The sequence below is a fragment of the Protopterus annectens genome, chromosome 8.part0, assembly GCF_019279795.1.
Source record: "Protopterus annectens isolate FY-2018-M chromosome 8.part0, PAN1.0, whole genome shotgun sequence".
Classification (NCBI taxonomy): Eukaryota; Metazoa; Chordata; order Ceratodontiformes; family Protopteridae; genus Protopterus; species Protopterus annectens.
The window spans coordinates 279,578,735-279,593,839 of NC_056741.1; the positions used below are offsets into that span (position 1 = coordinate 279,578,735).

The 15,105-nt window shown below is 38.5% G+C and overlaps 1 protein-coding gene across 1 annotated transcript in view; it reads left to right on the top strand.

Annotated features, from left to right (window-relative positions):
* IQGAP3 (IQ motif containing GTPase activating protein 3) overlaps positions 1-15,105 on the top strand; it is a 2,364,408-nt gene that overhangs the window by 675,500 nt on the left and 1,673,803 nt on the right. Inside the window, exon 17 of the mRNA XM_044079778.1 lies at positions 12,932-13,099. Within this exon, the coding sequence (XP_043935713.1) occupies positions 12,932-13,099 (168 nt within the window). The remainder of the gene's footprint in view (positions 1-12,931; positions 13,100-15,105) is intronic.

Consider the following 15,105-nt stretch of genomic DNA (forward strand, 5'->3'; position numbering starts at 1 on the left):
ACAACTTTAGGACCTTTGAAAATGATACCATCTTCCATCAACATCTCATCTCTGTAAGGAAAATAAGGTTGCACTTCTGGCGCTACACAAGATTGCTTTGATGGACAGCCAACATCAACAAAGTTATTGAGCTTTTGCAAAACTGGATCAGTCTTTTTATGATCTCTCAGCTCATCTAATCTCGTGGTAGAAAGATTACACACACTCATGACATCAAAATCAAAATTCTGTGCATCAAGCTGTTCCCTGGTATTTCTGGGTGATCTGGATAAGGTATCAGCCAGATAAAGAAGTTTGCCTTTTGTATAGACCATTTTGAAATTGTATTTTTGTAATCTCAGCATAATTCTTTGTAGTATTGCTGGAGCTGTATGTATAGCTTTCTTTGAAATAGTGACTAGAGGTTAATGATTAGTCTCGATCTGGGTAGCTCGCCCAGAAATATCATGGAGCTTTGAACATGCGAACACAATTGCCAAAAGTTCCTTCTCAATTTGATCATACTGCATTTTAATTTGGGTAAGAGTTCTAGATGCATAGGCAACAAGACTGCCCTCCTGAAGAATAACTGCACCAAGACCAAACTTTGAAGCATCACAGAAAAGAATTACTGGTTTATGGATATCATAATATCTCGATGTAGGTGGGATGGCAATTTTCTGTTTGAGGTTATTAAATGTCTCTGGTGCTGTTCCAGCCATGACCAGGTAACATTTTTGCATGTCACCTCTCTCAAAGGTGCTGATAACTCACTGAAGTCAAGTAAAACGTACTTAAATAGTTAACCATACCAAGGAAACGCTGTAGGGCTTGGACATTGTTTGGAGCTGGCATCTCAAGAATGGTTGCTTGTTTGGATGGGTCTTAGTCGTAAGCCAGTACTAGTGAATAAATGACCTACATATGTGACTTCTGGTAGCCTGAATTTACACTTCAGAGGATTGAGCTTCAAGGTCACCTCACACACTCTGGCCAGAACTTTGAGGTTTTTGTCATGCTCTGCTTCTCCATTTCCTCCAACCAAGAAATCATCCACAATAATGGTTCATAGATTCATAGATTAGTACTAGGCTAACTGCCCTTGCAAGCCATTTTAAGCCTAGCCAATTATCCCTTGTGAGACTCGAACCCTGCACCTTGTGTTTGTAAGGCAAACACCTTAACCATTAGGCCACACTCCACATGGATAAACCGAAAATTGCTCCATTGTATGCCGAAAGACTTCACTTGCAGAATTTATACCAAAAGGCATCCTGAGAAATCTATATTTACCAAATGGAGTACTGAATGTAGTCAGTAATGAAGATTTATGATCAAGCATCACTTGCCAAAATGAATTCTTTGCATCTAAGACAGGAAAAAAAACTGTGGCATTTGGCATCAGGGTAGCGACTTCCTCGACTATATGCATAGGATGATGAGGCCTCTTTAATGCTTTGTCTGTTGGATCAATGCATATTCCGATTTCATCTGAGCTCTTATGAGAAGCTACCATGGAAGGTACCCCCACTCACTTGGTTCTCTGACTGGACAAATCACACCTTGCTGCACCATCTTATCCAACTGGACCTTGACTTTGTTCTGCATAGCCATCAGAACTCTCCTTGCTGGTCTGACCACTGGACTGACCTCAGGGTCTATTTTCATGGTTCATAGAGTACACAACTAGACGTTTGCCTAACTTGTCGTCGAAAACCTCAACATACTGTGAGAAAATAGCATCAGTGAAGCTAGAACTAGGACGTGCTTACATGCTGAACTTCTTTGGTAAAAGAAAGCAGTGTCATTCTCAAACTGTCTCTGAGACCTATTAGTGACGGCACTGGTTTTTGGACTACAAAGAATTGCAAGCTGTAACTTTTCCCAGCTGAATAGCATGAAAGCACTACTGAGCCTTCGGTTTGAATCTCTTCACCTCCATAAGCAACAAGCTTTGCACAATTAGCCAAGTTAAAATTCTCACCAGCTCTTACTTTAGCAAATGTTTCTGCTGACATAACATTACACTTTGAACCAGTGTCTACTTTGAGCTCGCGGGTTTACCATTAATCAGGACAGTACAAAACACTTCGTTCTTTGCCAACAAGTCTACTGCATTAACCTTTTCACCATCCACTGATACGCCATCTATATAGAAAGTAGGGTTTCAGCTTTCTGCATGATCAAATTGCTTTTTCGGGTGACCTTTCTTTATAACTGAATAAGGATTGCTTGATTTGCAAAACTTTTGAAAGTGGTTCTTTTGTCTCACTTGTGGCATTGCTGACCAAATGCTAAGCACTTCTCTCTCTTAGACTCATGACTGGTACCGATTATGACAGTTAACAATAAAACTTGACATGGGTTTTGCTGACTCACCCTTGTACTGAACTGAGCATGTCTATTTTACTGATCTAGTCTTAGAACTTGCTGGAAAGTTATGGGTCCTCCCTGGATAAGCTGCAGAGGCTGCAGCTGCCATGTGCTTAGGCCTGTTTCTGCTAGCCACGTGCTGAATGCTATCTAGGTTTGCTCTAGAGGCTGCTGAAACCATGCTTTTATCATTTGCAAGCATACTTGTGTGCCTTTCTGTAAGCTCATTGATTTGACAAATCTCAGTAGCTTTGCTCAACGTTAAATCACTGTTAAGAAGCAAAATCTTTCTCACTGCAGCATTAACACCACACACAAGCCTGTCCTTTATTAACTCATCCTTCAAATTACCAAATCTGCTTGTTTTAGATTTATTTTTCAGGTCAGTGATATAGGCTACAAAAGTTTCTCCTGGCTTTTGATCTTGTGTATAAAAAGGTACCTCTCCAAAGTAACATTTATCTGGGGGTTGCACACTTCTTTAAATTTATGTTTCAAGCACTCAGGGTCTTGTATTGATTCAGCTGGTACAACAGCATGGCAATTTTCCCCCTCTCCTGCATATACTGCTGGTGCATGCACAAATGAACGCTCTCTTTCAATGGCCTCAGACTCTGCTAAGTTGAGCAAAATGAATACCTTTTTACATGCATCTTTGTCAGAAAAAGCTGCTTGTATGAAAATATTACATTCCTGTTCAAATACTCTGCAATATTATGTTCAAATACAAGTGGACTGGGTCTTGGAAATGCCTGTGCCATATCAACAAACACTAGTCAAGGCCCTTGAGATTATGTACGAACATACACATACCAGAATTTATAACTATGCCCAATAGCACAACTCCTTGCAATAACTGCACTTTTTGAAATGTCACCGTAGCACAAGAGCACTTTTGAAATCACTGTACTTTGCAAAACCACCTCTTATCAGTGTAAGAAACTTTTCGAAATGATTGCACTTTGCGAATGAACTGTATGCAGCACAAGAAGCTCAGAGTAAGAAACATTTTGAAATGGCTACACTTTGCAAATGAACTGTATACAGCACACAAAACTTTTCAAAATGTCTGTACTTTGCGAAATAACTCTACAGTGTAAGAAACACTTTGAAATTGCAGCACTTTGCGAATAAATCTACACAGCACAATTAACTTTTTGAAATGGTTATGTTCTGACTGCACATTATGAAATGACTGTACTCTGCTCACTAAACTCTTTGGAATAAATGCACTGTAATAAAGCACACACTGCAAACACTTTGCACACTTGAGATACTTCGAACAACTCTAGTTATGCTTTGAATGGCTTTGGTCAATGCGAAATAGCAGCTCATGCCAAAAGACTGTCGTTTAGTAAAAAAAAAATGTGGTTGCCTTGCTTTTTTATACGTATTTTGCCCTTTTATTGTACTTGTTATGCCCATTTGACCTCCTATTTTTACTTTAAACATTCCTGTTATGCACACCCGAGGCAACTCTGAACCCCATATGAGATTTTCTGATAATTTTATCAAATATTGTGGTTTCGAACATTTTGTTTAACCATCAATGTATTTTGTGCCTTTCGTTTGATTAATAATACGTCTTCTTTGTGCTACTCGTTTGACTACTAATATGTTTTGTGCTTTACGAATCTTTTGTATCATTTTCTTTGCAAAATAAATCATTTGTGCGAGTTTTGGTTACCTGAAGTTTGTTTCTGGCTTTTTTAAACTGTTCGAGCACTGTACTCACCAAGTTTGCTCAATATGCCTACACCATTAACTCTGCACCTCACAGCTTGAAGAAGTTGCTTTCTCAATCCAGTTCTAACACCATATTGCTCATCTGGTCAGGACAAAACAGATAACAATTGTGGGTTCGGTTCAGGCAGCTTTATTATACAAACACATCTGGATTGAGGCTTAATAACTTAAACTTGGATAAATTTATCAACAGACTACCACACTCACACATGCTCACTCTGTCTGCCCTTTCAAAATGGCACTGCTGCCTGCATGTGCTCACTATTTATATGCACGTGCCTACACTTGAAATACTTCTTAGTTACAGCACACTCTTTGTTCTACAATCACCATTGTAGAAGCCACCTCTACTTTCAATTGCCGTGACCTCTGGCTAGAATCCTCTCAAAACTTTCATTATCACTTCCAAAAAAAAATTAAAAAAAATGCATCTGAAATAAACTCCATGATCTCATCTAAAAAGATATCTTTTCACTTCTCCTCACTAGAGCTGTTACAGGTAGAGAATCTTGCTATCTCATCTGGAATACAACTTTTACATGAACCACAAACTACAAAAATAAATCCAGGAGCACAAAGGCAATCAAGTGGACAACCGGATAGAACAAAATAAAATAAATAAGAATTTATTGGTGAGCGCTTTCGGCTGCAAACTCCAGCCTTTATCAGACTTTTATTCTATCCGGTTGTCCGCTTGATTGCCTTTGTGCTCCTGGATTTATTTTTGGATTACAACTTTCCCATTATTGCATCAGGTTCTTTAAAAAAAACCCAGTTCTGTATAAATCATCAACTCCATTTGTCAATTCATAACCAGTTCTCCCCATGATGGTATGCCACTGCCATTCTTTTTTTTTAAAGAATCAGAGTGACTCCTCATTAAACAAGGATCCAGCCTCCTATTTGTAATTCAAATCTTTAAATTCTTATACGTTAACAGCTCCCCTCTCCTCTCTGCCAAGGTCGACAAAAATCTCCAGTTGCTACTGTGACATATCTTCCAATCTACACCCACTGCCACTTGAGTTCTGTCCTCCAGTCCACTAAATGTTCTTTCCCCAGACAGGAACCCACCCATTAGCAACTTCTCCCCAAAACCTCAGAGATTATTCCAATCTTCCCACCTTTCCAAACAAAATTTTGTTTACTTCAACAAGCCAAATACTTCTGCTTCATCATTACATGACCAAGTCTCTTCTCTTATATACTCTGCAGTCCCATCTTATCAGTGTTATCATGGTTACTTATTTACTGTTCAGCATCATATATATCAAATCTGTATAAGTTCTCATTTTCATACATCATGTTTCAAACTCTATTTTTGCTATTGTACTGCTCATGATTTCTAACTTGTTTTGTGCTCGTTACGTCTAAATTGTTGACCATTCATGTTCATGACAGGGCTTCCATGGACATTCTCTAGGGGTCTGCTTTTCTGGTAGCCCATTTAGGGCCAGCCACCCTCTGGTCTTTATACTCTGGGAGTCGTCTCAACAGTGATTATAAGCAGTGACTGTTACAAAGAACATAATTTAGTTGTGTTGTGAACTTACTATAGACATTTGAACATAATCACTGGTACAACACCTTCCCTGCTGTTATCCTTCTGTGGGTATCCTGGGGTTGGAGTGTGTACCTTCTTCACATTATTTTCCCTGTCTTTCCTACCAGGCAGCCTCCTTCCTCTGTGACCCTGCATAGAACCTGGAGACTGGGGCCTTGTTGGGTGAATGTTTGTAAATAAGCAAACTCTTTCAAAATGATTATTTATCTGTGAGATAAGTCAGTAACATCCATTTATACCCTGAGATACAAGGAAGATCTTGTCCAAACAGTGCAATAAATACATACATGCATACTTAAATCTAGAGATGGTATCAACTGATAGCCCTCTTAAACCACTGATGTTCTGATTTCTAAGTGTGATGGATTCAGCTGAAGCCATTCAAGGGTAGGTGAACTCAGGTAATCAGGTCAGCACGCTGGATCCTGCAGGCAGGAATCCCATAAGTGATGATCACAACAGTGAGTATGCTTAAATATCTTTAATTATGGCAAGTCCTTAATGCAACTATGCATTTTCTTTCATTTTGTTTTAAACCTATTTGATATGTTCTAACAAAAGTTTTATTTCAACATACATTTTCAAATGCCTTGATTTTCCCAGTTATGCAAAAAAAGAAGAAAAAAAAAACCTCAAACAACCTGGGAGTTGTATCAAATCTACCAATGCCAAATTTGAGGTAAACCTAGACCCATAGGCAAAGGACAGCCATAAAGCTTTCTCAAAGGTAACATAGCATGTGCTGAGCTAACTGTAAATGGAATCTTGTGTGGAGCCAGAGATATAACAAACCTACTAGCTGACAAATCTAGCTCCGATTTCACCCTCCTCTCCCTCTGATATCTCCCAAGTGATGCCTTCAACTATAACTCCCCCTTCTATCACTAGCGAAAAAGTTCTCACTGTGGTCTCCACAGCAAAAAAATACTGGGCCTGATAATATAATATCCCAGGTTGTGTCCTGAATAGCATGAAATGTGACCATTCTGGGCATTTAAGATCCTTGTTCAGCCTTGGTGTCCAAACTGGCTTTATACCTAGAGAATGGAGGAATGCAACAGTTATCCCTGTGCATAAAGGTGAGCTATCTAATGACTTGAGTAATTACAGACCTACAAGTCTGACTAGTCTCATATGTAAGGCCATGGAAAGGATTATCATGGATTTTGTAAATAAAGATGTAGAAAATCTACAGAGACTGGACTCAGCACAGTTTGGTTTTGTCAAGGATGGGTCGTGCATGTTCAATCTGGCAAGTTTTTTGAGAAAGTCACCAAAACTATGAAAGAAGGCACAACAGTGCACAGAGCTTGCCATAACCTGGCCAGGGCAATCAACACTATTCCTTCTTTGGGTATTGTTGACAAATTCACAAATCTAGGGGTATACTCCTGTATCACCCATTGGATAGACAACTGGTTCACAGGACACAGGAAGTCAGAATAAGGGGACTGTACCTCCCCAAAAAGGCCAGTCACTAGTGGAGTCCCTTAGGGCACAGTGCTAGGAACGCTTCTTTTTTGGCATCTACATTTCACAAGTTGCAGCTAACATTAAAGGCTACTGGTTGAGCAAGTTGTCAGATGACTACAAGCTTGGTGTCATTAGAGTCCCACAAGACACTAATATCCTTCAAGAGAGTTTTCACAGACTAACTGGTGTTACGGCCATGGTCTAAAACTGAATGACAAAGTCTATAATAGTGTCGTTTGGAAAGCTGGTATCCTCTATGAATTACATCATTGACAATGCATTTTTAAGAGAAGATCCAGGGTTAAGAACATGTGTAGACAGTGACCTGACCTCCTTTCACCACTGTGTGTTTACTGTTGTAAGAAACTTGTTCTATATTGCACAACTCATTAACACGTGTATGGCATCCTGGTCCAAAGAGGTCATTATCCCACTGTACTCAGCCCTTATTAGATTAATCACAGAGTACAGTACTCCCCTCGTTATGCACTTATGCAACAACTGGAATACTCACAGAAGTTCCTTATAAAAAGAATACAAGACATAAACCACATGGAATGCACAGGCCACCTCAAAGTCTTCTTATTATGCCTAGTCTCCTACATACTACTGAGATGTAATCTGAGCCTGGCCTCTAAGGCAGTACTGAAGGACTTGATGTACATCAACACAACAAGTCTAACAGCATCAGAAATACCTGATCCAGAACATGCTGGCGGGGATCGATGTGTATCACTGAAAAGGCTTCATATCCATGTGAAGTAGAGTTTGTCTCTCTCCCTATTCAACCATAAATGGGACAAGTGGATGGGAAATCAAAAATTATTCCTGGACTCTCATTTATACCCCCCCACCCCACTCCCTGGACAGAGACAACTTGTAAATGCTCTGCCATTTAAATACAAATATATATTCCTGGATAATTTAGCCTGTCATTTATATATGGGAGTACTTGGCTAAGCTTAAAAAAATTCTCTTAGGGTTGTTAGCCTAGTAACTGCCTGTGATACAAGTGTGCAGTACAGTTTATATCTAACAGTTTTTTTTTAAAACTGTTAGTTTGAATATGCTGTGTCCATCAGTGTGTTTTCCATTGAAAAAAGGAGTTCAGTTGTCTGGTGAACAGTTTTAATGGATTAACTGATTTCACTATATTCATCCAACAATAGATATAAATAGTCATACATTCACAGAATTTGCAAAGCACTCGCACTCTGTCTTTTACCTGAAGAAGTGCATGGGTTCAGAAAAGGGATACCTTTGCTGCAAGAACAGACAAGAGGATTTGGCAGTGATGAAGCAAAGCATTTTCATGTGGATTGCTTACTATATTGCCTTTTAATATGCTCAGGGCCCCTTTACCAAGGGAGTGACTGCTTCCAGTGCTCGTTTCAAAAGAATATCTGATACAGATGGTTGTGCCATGGCCATTTCTCCATACATCCTGTTTGAATCATCATTCTTAAAATGAGGCCTCTTTTTGTTTCAGTAGGCCGCATCTCTGTTTTTAAAGTCATTAATTTTTTTCCTGCTTCTCAGGGAGGTTTAAATGCTTTCTGCTAAAGAACATTCTCAACAGGTGGCCACTGCAGAATGTCTCAAGTCATTTACTTTAGCAGCTGTTTTGTTATGAGGCCTTCGGTTGTGAAGTGAATCCTTGTTTACCTTCCTGTCTTCCAGTTCATAATGGGATGGTCTCTCCATCTTGTGGCAAATATATATAATTTTATGTCCCTAAAAGTGCCCCCCATATTGCGCTCATGTTAGTAGACTAGGATGGTTAGATTGAGTAATGTAGGTTCTAGGAAAGCCATCTTACAACAGCACTGACAGAAAATTCTGAAGTTGTTTGTTTATTTTATTGTACATTTGTTGACCTGGATAGTCCAACTGGATACATGTCCATTTTCAGAGGAGGCCCGGGGAGAAAAGCTCCAGTTACACAGATAAACATCACACATACAAGCCAAGTATATCTATTTACAAAGTAAGTAAATTGTGGCTCTCAAGTGGGACTCACAAGATTAACAGAGTAATTTGTGATGAGATGAAGGTGCTGGAAGAACAAGTACGACCGTTATGTGCTGCAGAGAAGGCTTCCTGTCCATTCAGTTAATAATAACTTGTATACCTGTCAAATTTACAAAGCTATCTGGGTAGTATGGGCTTCCACCATCCATTGCTTTGCCAGTTCATTCTTAAATATTGTTTTTTCACAATGTTGGGTTTGTCACTGTATGCTTGAAATAACATTTTTTGGGAATTTCTCATTCAGAAACGCCAAGCTGCGCTCGGTGCAGTGTCGTGTTATTGGGGTTTTGTGTTGGCCAATATTTAATGCATTCTAAAATGGGTAGCCTGTATTTTATTGCACATTAATAAGTATGTTCTAAAGGAAAAAAACATCTTCACTTTGCTGCAGAGCCCACTTATTTGGATTACTGCTCAAACAACTTCTTCGTTGTAGGCCTTTTTATGAGTATACATTCCTGAGTATTGAGGATAGCTATTTTCAAACAGGTTAATGGGCTCTACAAAACACATACACAGAATGTCGACTGGCAAGTTTTATAACAAGTAAAATGTGGTAGAAACTGTGATGTCTGTGCCCTGGATCCAAAACAAGCACCCACTGTAGTACTGGAAACAAAAAAGCAACAGTAGAATACAACCACGTTGAGAAAAACTTTTAATACAATAATCCTTAGATAAGCAAGTTGACATAGCAGAAGATACCAGGGATATGGAGTCAAAAACATTGACAGATGAGACTCCAGTATCAAAGAAGTCATTTTTCGATATACGCTGGCCAGAATGCTTACTAACAGCAGAAAAATCTTGTTTAGGCCAAGAAAAGATATGGCCCCTCTGGAAATCAAGTATATCACATTTAAGCTTGCATTTTTTTGTAGCTTCGAACCTATCATCTAGTGTGTGCAGTCTATCAAGCATCTGTTGGTACACATTAGTCAAATTAGGAAAACAGGGCATAGTAAGCAACTTGTTCTCTAAATTGATAATTTCTTCCTTCAGATCAATCTCAGTTTGAGGGAAATGATCATTCATCAAAGACATATAGTCAAGGCTTAACTTCAAGTTAAGCTGTTGCCAACGCTTAAGTAAATCTGGATAAACATTGCCGTACGACAGCATTTTTAAGATCCTTAAACCTCGCGGAACAATGCCTATGTCAAGATAAGCTAAAAAACTAAAGCATTGCGATTGTAAGAGTTTATAAGATCCAGCTTTCTTCTCTAGTAGCTCTAAGTTCTTATTAAAGTCAGCAGCAGTTTCAGATAGTGAAATGGAAAGGTTGTCAGTGATTTCCATCTCTCCAGGGACCAGATTAAGAAGTGGATTAACCTCTCTAGTTAAGAGAGCTTTCACAGAAATGGTAGTTTCCATAAGGATAAGTAATTTTTGATTGTAGAAATTTTCTGTGTGTGTCCCTTAACAATATTTTTATGTGCGTTTTATTTTTTATTTTTTATATGTGCTTTCTATGTTACTTTTAAATTTTGTATTTTTTTAGAATAACCTGTTTGTGATATTATAATTTTTTGTCATTTGATCGGCTGGCTGCGATCGCATGACTTTTCTTAGCTCCTATTTAAACTCTAACTCATGTGTTTTTGATTTTGTATTTAGCATTGAGGAATGGTGTAGACCCGAAAGCTTTGCTGCTGCATTTTGTATTAAAAGTTTTTCTCAACATGGTTGTATTCTACTGATGCCTGTGCACTGGCCCAGCAATCAAGGAGCCTCAATCCTCACCACTAACACCAGTGAGGGGCGTCTCATATAGGAGGAAAGGATAACAAATACACACAGTAAAGTGCAATTTCCCTTAAGAGTACATAGACATCACAGTCAGTCTGGGGCTTGTCGCTCCCTTGCTCTCCAGGTCCCCAATAAGACTCCCCACTGGCACAGCTATAGGGTCCAGATCTCAGCCAGCTGGGCAAGCTAAAATCTCCATCACCCTCTCTGTCCAACCAGTGCTTCGTGTCCCTGCCCAAGTAGCTGACACACACACACTTTGAGATAAGAGTTTATACAACCACACACACACTTCTGGGGAAGGCTGGCACAGGTTCTCCAGCTGTGCCCTTTTTACCCAGACTATACGGTAGTACCACTTGCCACCACCCAGCTAATATTTATCAGCTACTCCAAGGCCCTTATTAAGGGTGTCCAATTATTACTGTGCAATATTATTATCCAACTGGTAAGTGTGGCTAAACAGTCAAGGCTTATTTGGAGTGACTTGGACAGTAAACTCTATAAATATGCAATGTACTCTAGAGCTTAAATTATCTCTACACAAAACAGCCACAGTTGAAAGGTTTTAAAATAGTTAATAAATGATAAACACAAGATAATACTTCTTACTACACAGTGCTAGTCAAGAGTTCAGAGATCACAGAGAAATACTTAAAAAAATTCAGTAGTACAGTTCTGACATCACAGAAAAACACTTAGTCTAATCTTTCTAGTTTCTAGCTATTTCTAAAAGAAAACACAAGTCTAAGATAACTTACATAAGCAAACAGGCAGAGTGCTGGTGAGTTGGATAGTCAAGCCAAAAATGCTTAATGTCTTCTGATTCTCTCTGTTTAAATTGCTATCTTCAGTCCTGATTCCCATTACATCATTTTTTACACTTTCCTGGGGTTCCCAGGCTGACAGATACTACATTCATTTGTTATTTTGCACCTGCAGGAACTACATCAATAAAAGACATTCCATATGTAAACTCTAGTAATTATTTCTTAAGTTAAATAGGCAGGATGCTTCACTCCAGACTCATTGACTCCAAATGTTAACTTCAAAGGGACAGACATGAAATAATTTTAACTTCAAAGGACAGATAAGAAATGCTTGACTTGGCTTTCTTTACAGCAGAGGGCAATGTTGCTACATTGTTTTAAGTTCAACATTTCACTGCATATTCTTTCATTTAAGAAAACAAGCTTGTATTTCAACATTTCACAGTATTTTCTTTCAATTAAGAAAACAAGTCTGTAATTCAACATTCATATTTACAAATTACAGAACTATGTATAAAATACTATCTGGCTAGGCTGGCAGCCTTCATTTATCTTCACACAATCTTCACAGAAACAAGTAAAAAGTGCTGAGTCATTTTGTAGATGTATATAGCCACTCTACATAGAACTAAACAAAAGGCACGCTATCAGCAGTAATTAAGGCAGAAAGTGCATTTTTATTTACCCATTTGAGGGCAATAAGTCATGTAAGGGACCAAGGCAAATCCCAGTAAAGTACCACTGTGCTTCAAGTATTTCATTCTGTCTTAGGAGATCATTATGGATAAAGAGGGCAAAGCACAGATGCAGTTTGGAAAGACACTTGGTTTTTCCATGGTTTTTGATTTGACATGATTTGTAAGTACTTTTTGCCACTGCATTTTTCATTTTGGACTTTCAAATTGTATTTGGAAACAAAAAATCATTAGGGTATTTGCTTGATAAATAGGCTAAATCTTTAAGAACTTTTTAACCCTAAGGGGACATGTGCTGTGGTTTTATATTTGAGTAAACTTTTTCTGTCTTGAGAGTTTGATTACATTTGCTTTACTGTCCCTTATGTTTGTTAATGTTTACTCTGTCTTTAGAAGCTGGAGACCTTCCAAATTTTTCCTATTTGGCTGCTTTTGTCTTTCCTTGCAAAAAAAAAAAACAAAAAAAACTTTGTGCTGAAGTAATGCTGGTTTGTAAGTAGGTTGCATATCTGTACTTCAGTAACCTATTTTTTGTTAACTTTATTTTCTAGTGTGTCTTTGCATAGCTGCTATTAACCAAGCAGTAAAAGAGGGTAAACCTTCTCTGACTCTTCGAGTGTTACGTTCTCCAGATGTTTCTCTGTATGGCATTATTCCAGAGTGTGCTGCAGCGTATCAGTCTGAGCTTGCCTATGTGATGAGAGCTAAAGTGCTGGAAGGTAAGTCCTCTTTTGTTTATAAACAGTTGCTACAATGCAAAACAATGAAAAGACAGAACTTGTTTTCAAAAATGCAGGTGTCTGACTATATATGTAAGGTTTCATCTGGATGCTCTGTTTTTGTTTATGCAGTTGTTTAAATCTTTGATATTGTACTTAATTTTTTTATACCTTTTCTGTATTTGCTATCAGATTTAAGTGTTCTGCCTTCTGATGTAGTTGGCAGTTGAGGAGCAGTTCTAAACGCAGAACATCTTCACTACCAATGATGCCGCAGTGGAAGATTTCTACATTTCTAGACAGCTCCGCATTTCTCCTCCCTCTTAAGCATGGATCTTCAATCATTCTTTCTTTGACTAAACCTTCTTCACTGCCCAATTCACTTGTCAAACTTCCTTCACATCCACCCTCTCTTTGTTTGCAACTAATACCCTTCTGGTGTGTTTAGTAATTCAAGAATTAATTCAATAGATTAGTAGTATACTATGCCCCAAGCTGTGATATCAACTGCAATAATACAAACCAGAATGTAGGCTATTTATTTTATTTCTATTAACTAGGGAAGCAAAGGGGAATTGTTTATTTTGCTACAACTAATTTCACCACAGCAGATAAAATCAATGGACTTATCCTGCCAAGGATATAACAGGACAGCTTTCAAAGCTTTAGGGCAACTTCCATGCACCCAAACTGTCAGGCAGCTTGAGCTGAGCTGACTAAAAGACAAGTTTGGGCATGAATACTTCAGAGCATTACTGCTGCCAAAGAGTATGCTCCTCTGAGGCTTTTGAGGATAGATAGTTGACTTGTGCTTTCCTTTGTTGGGCACACAATTTTCCTTTGTGGGAAAAACTTTCCATTTCTTAATTGTTTGTTTTGTTAGTTTCCTCTTCAAGAAAGTTATTTTAAAGTTAAGAGTGTTGTGTTTTAATGGACTGTGTCAAGACTGTAACATACTTTTAATTGGAGCACCATGTTTGGCTTGACCATGGAACAGACTACCTGTCCCATGGTCAGTCCTTCTTCCAAGCACAAAAATAAAAATTAAGCAAACAGCTTTTGGCACCACAACAAGCTAGCAATTAGCCTCAGCCACAGGTGGGCGACTCTTTTGTAGCCATTTGTTCCCCAGACCACTCGTCTTTTACCTCATATGCCTCTGATATAGCACCTGCAGCCCCTATAGGGGTTAACCACATCTTCTGCAGCTTTAGGGGTCCACTTAGTGGGCAAGGGAAAGACAATCTTATTATTCCTAGTAGAGAGAATAGGGGAAGCATTCCTTATGTCAGAATGCTGTGTCCATCTCTGGTGAAGCTGCTGCCACCATTGGTAACACAGTTGGCCCATTTTTCTTGTCAAAAAGAAACAGAAAATCAAGCATATATCTCATCCTCCTCAAATTTTTTTTTTTTTGGGTAGGGATAGTTTACTGGGTCTGGCTCAGTTTATTGAGTCTTCTTGTAAAGTAATTTCTGGTAAAAGAAAGAGGGATTCCACTTTTCCTGAAGATTCAAAATTGTGAATCTGAATAGGAAGGCACAAAGACAGATACAGTTTTTTTCCTCTGTTTTCTGATTCAGTCAGTAAAGCTCAGTTTGATTCTCTCTGTGGGGGGTTCTGGAAATCTGAAAGTATTGCTAGAATGTTCCTGAGCTTTCAGTGCGAGAACATTGAGGTTTCTCAATCCTCAGAAAATATTATGAATTGTTAAAAAAAGATTTTCCAGAATTTACACCCTTTTCTTCTGTTTTGTTTGCTTTAAAGGATGTGTGTTGCTCCCTGCAATCTTCCCAATAGTCAGTCAGCTGCCACTTTCCTCAGTCTTCTAAATTTTTTTTATGCACTATTCTCAAACCTGACCCAGCAGCTACAGCTTTAGTTGATTCTACTACTGGTAAGCACCTGGTTAATTCCAATCCTAGTGTTTCTCTGATAAGGATGGGAAAATTATTGATAACTATGGAAAAAATGTATACTTCTGCAACTTTTGATTTTCAGAATTT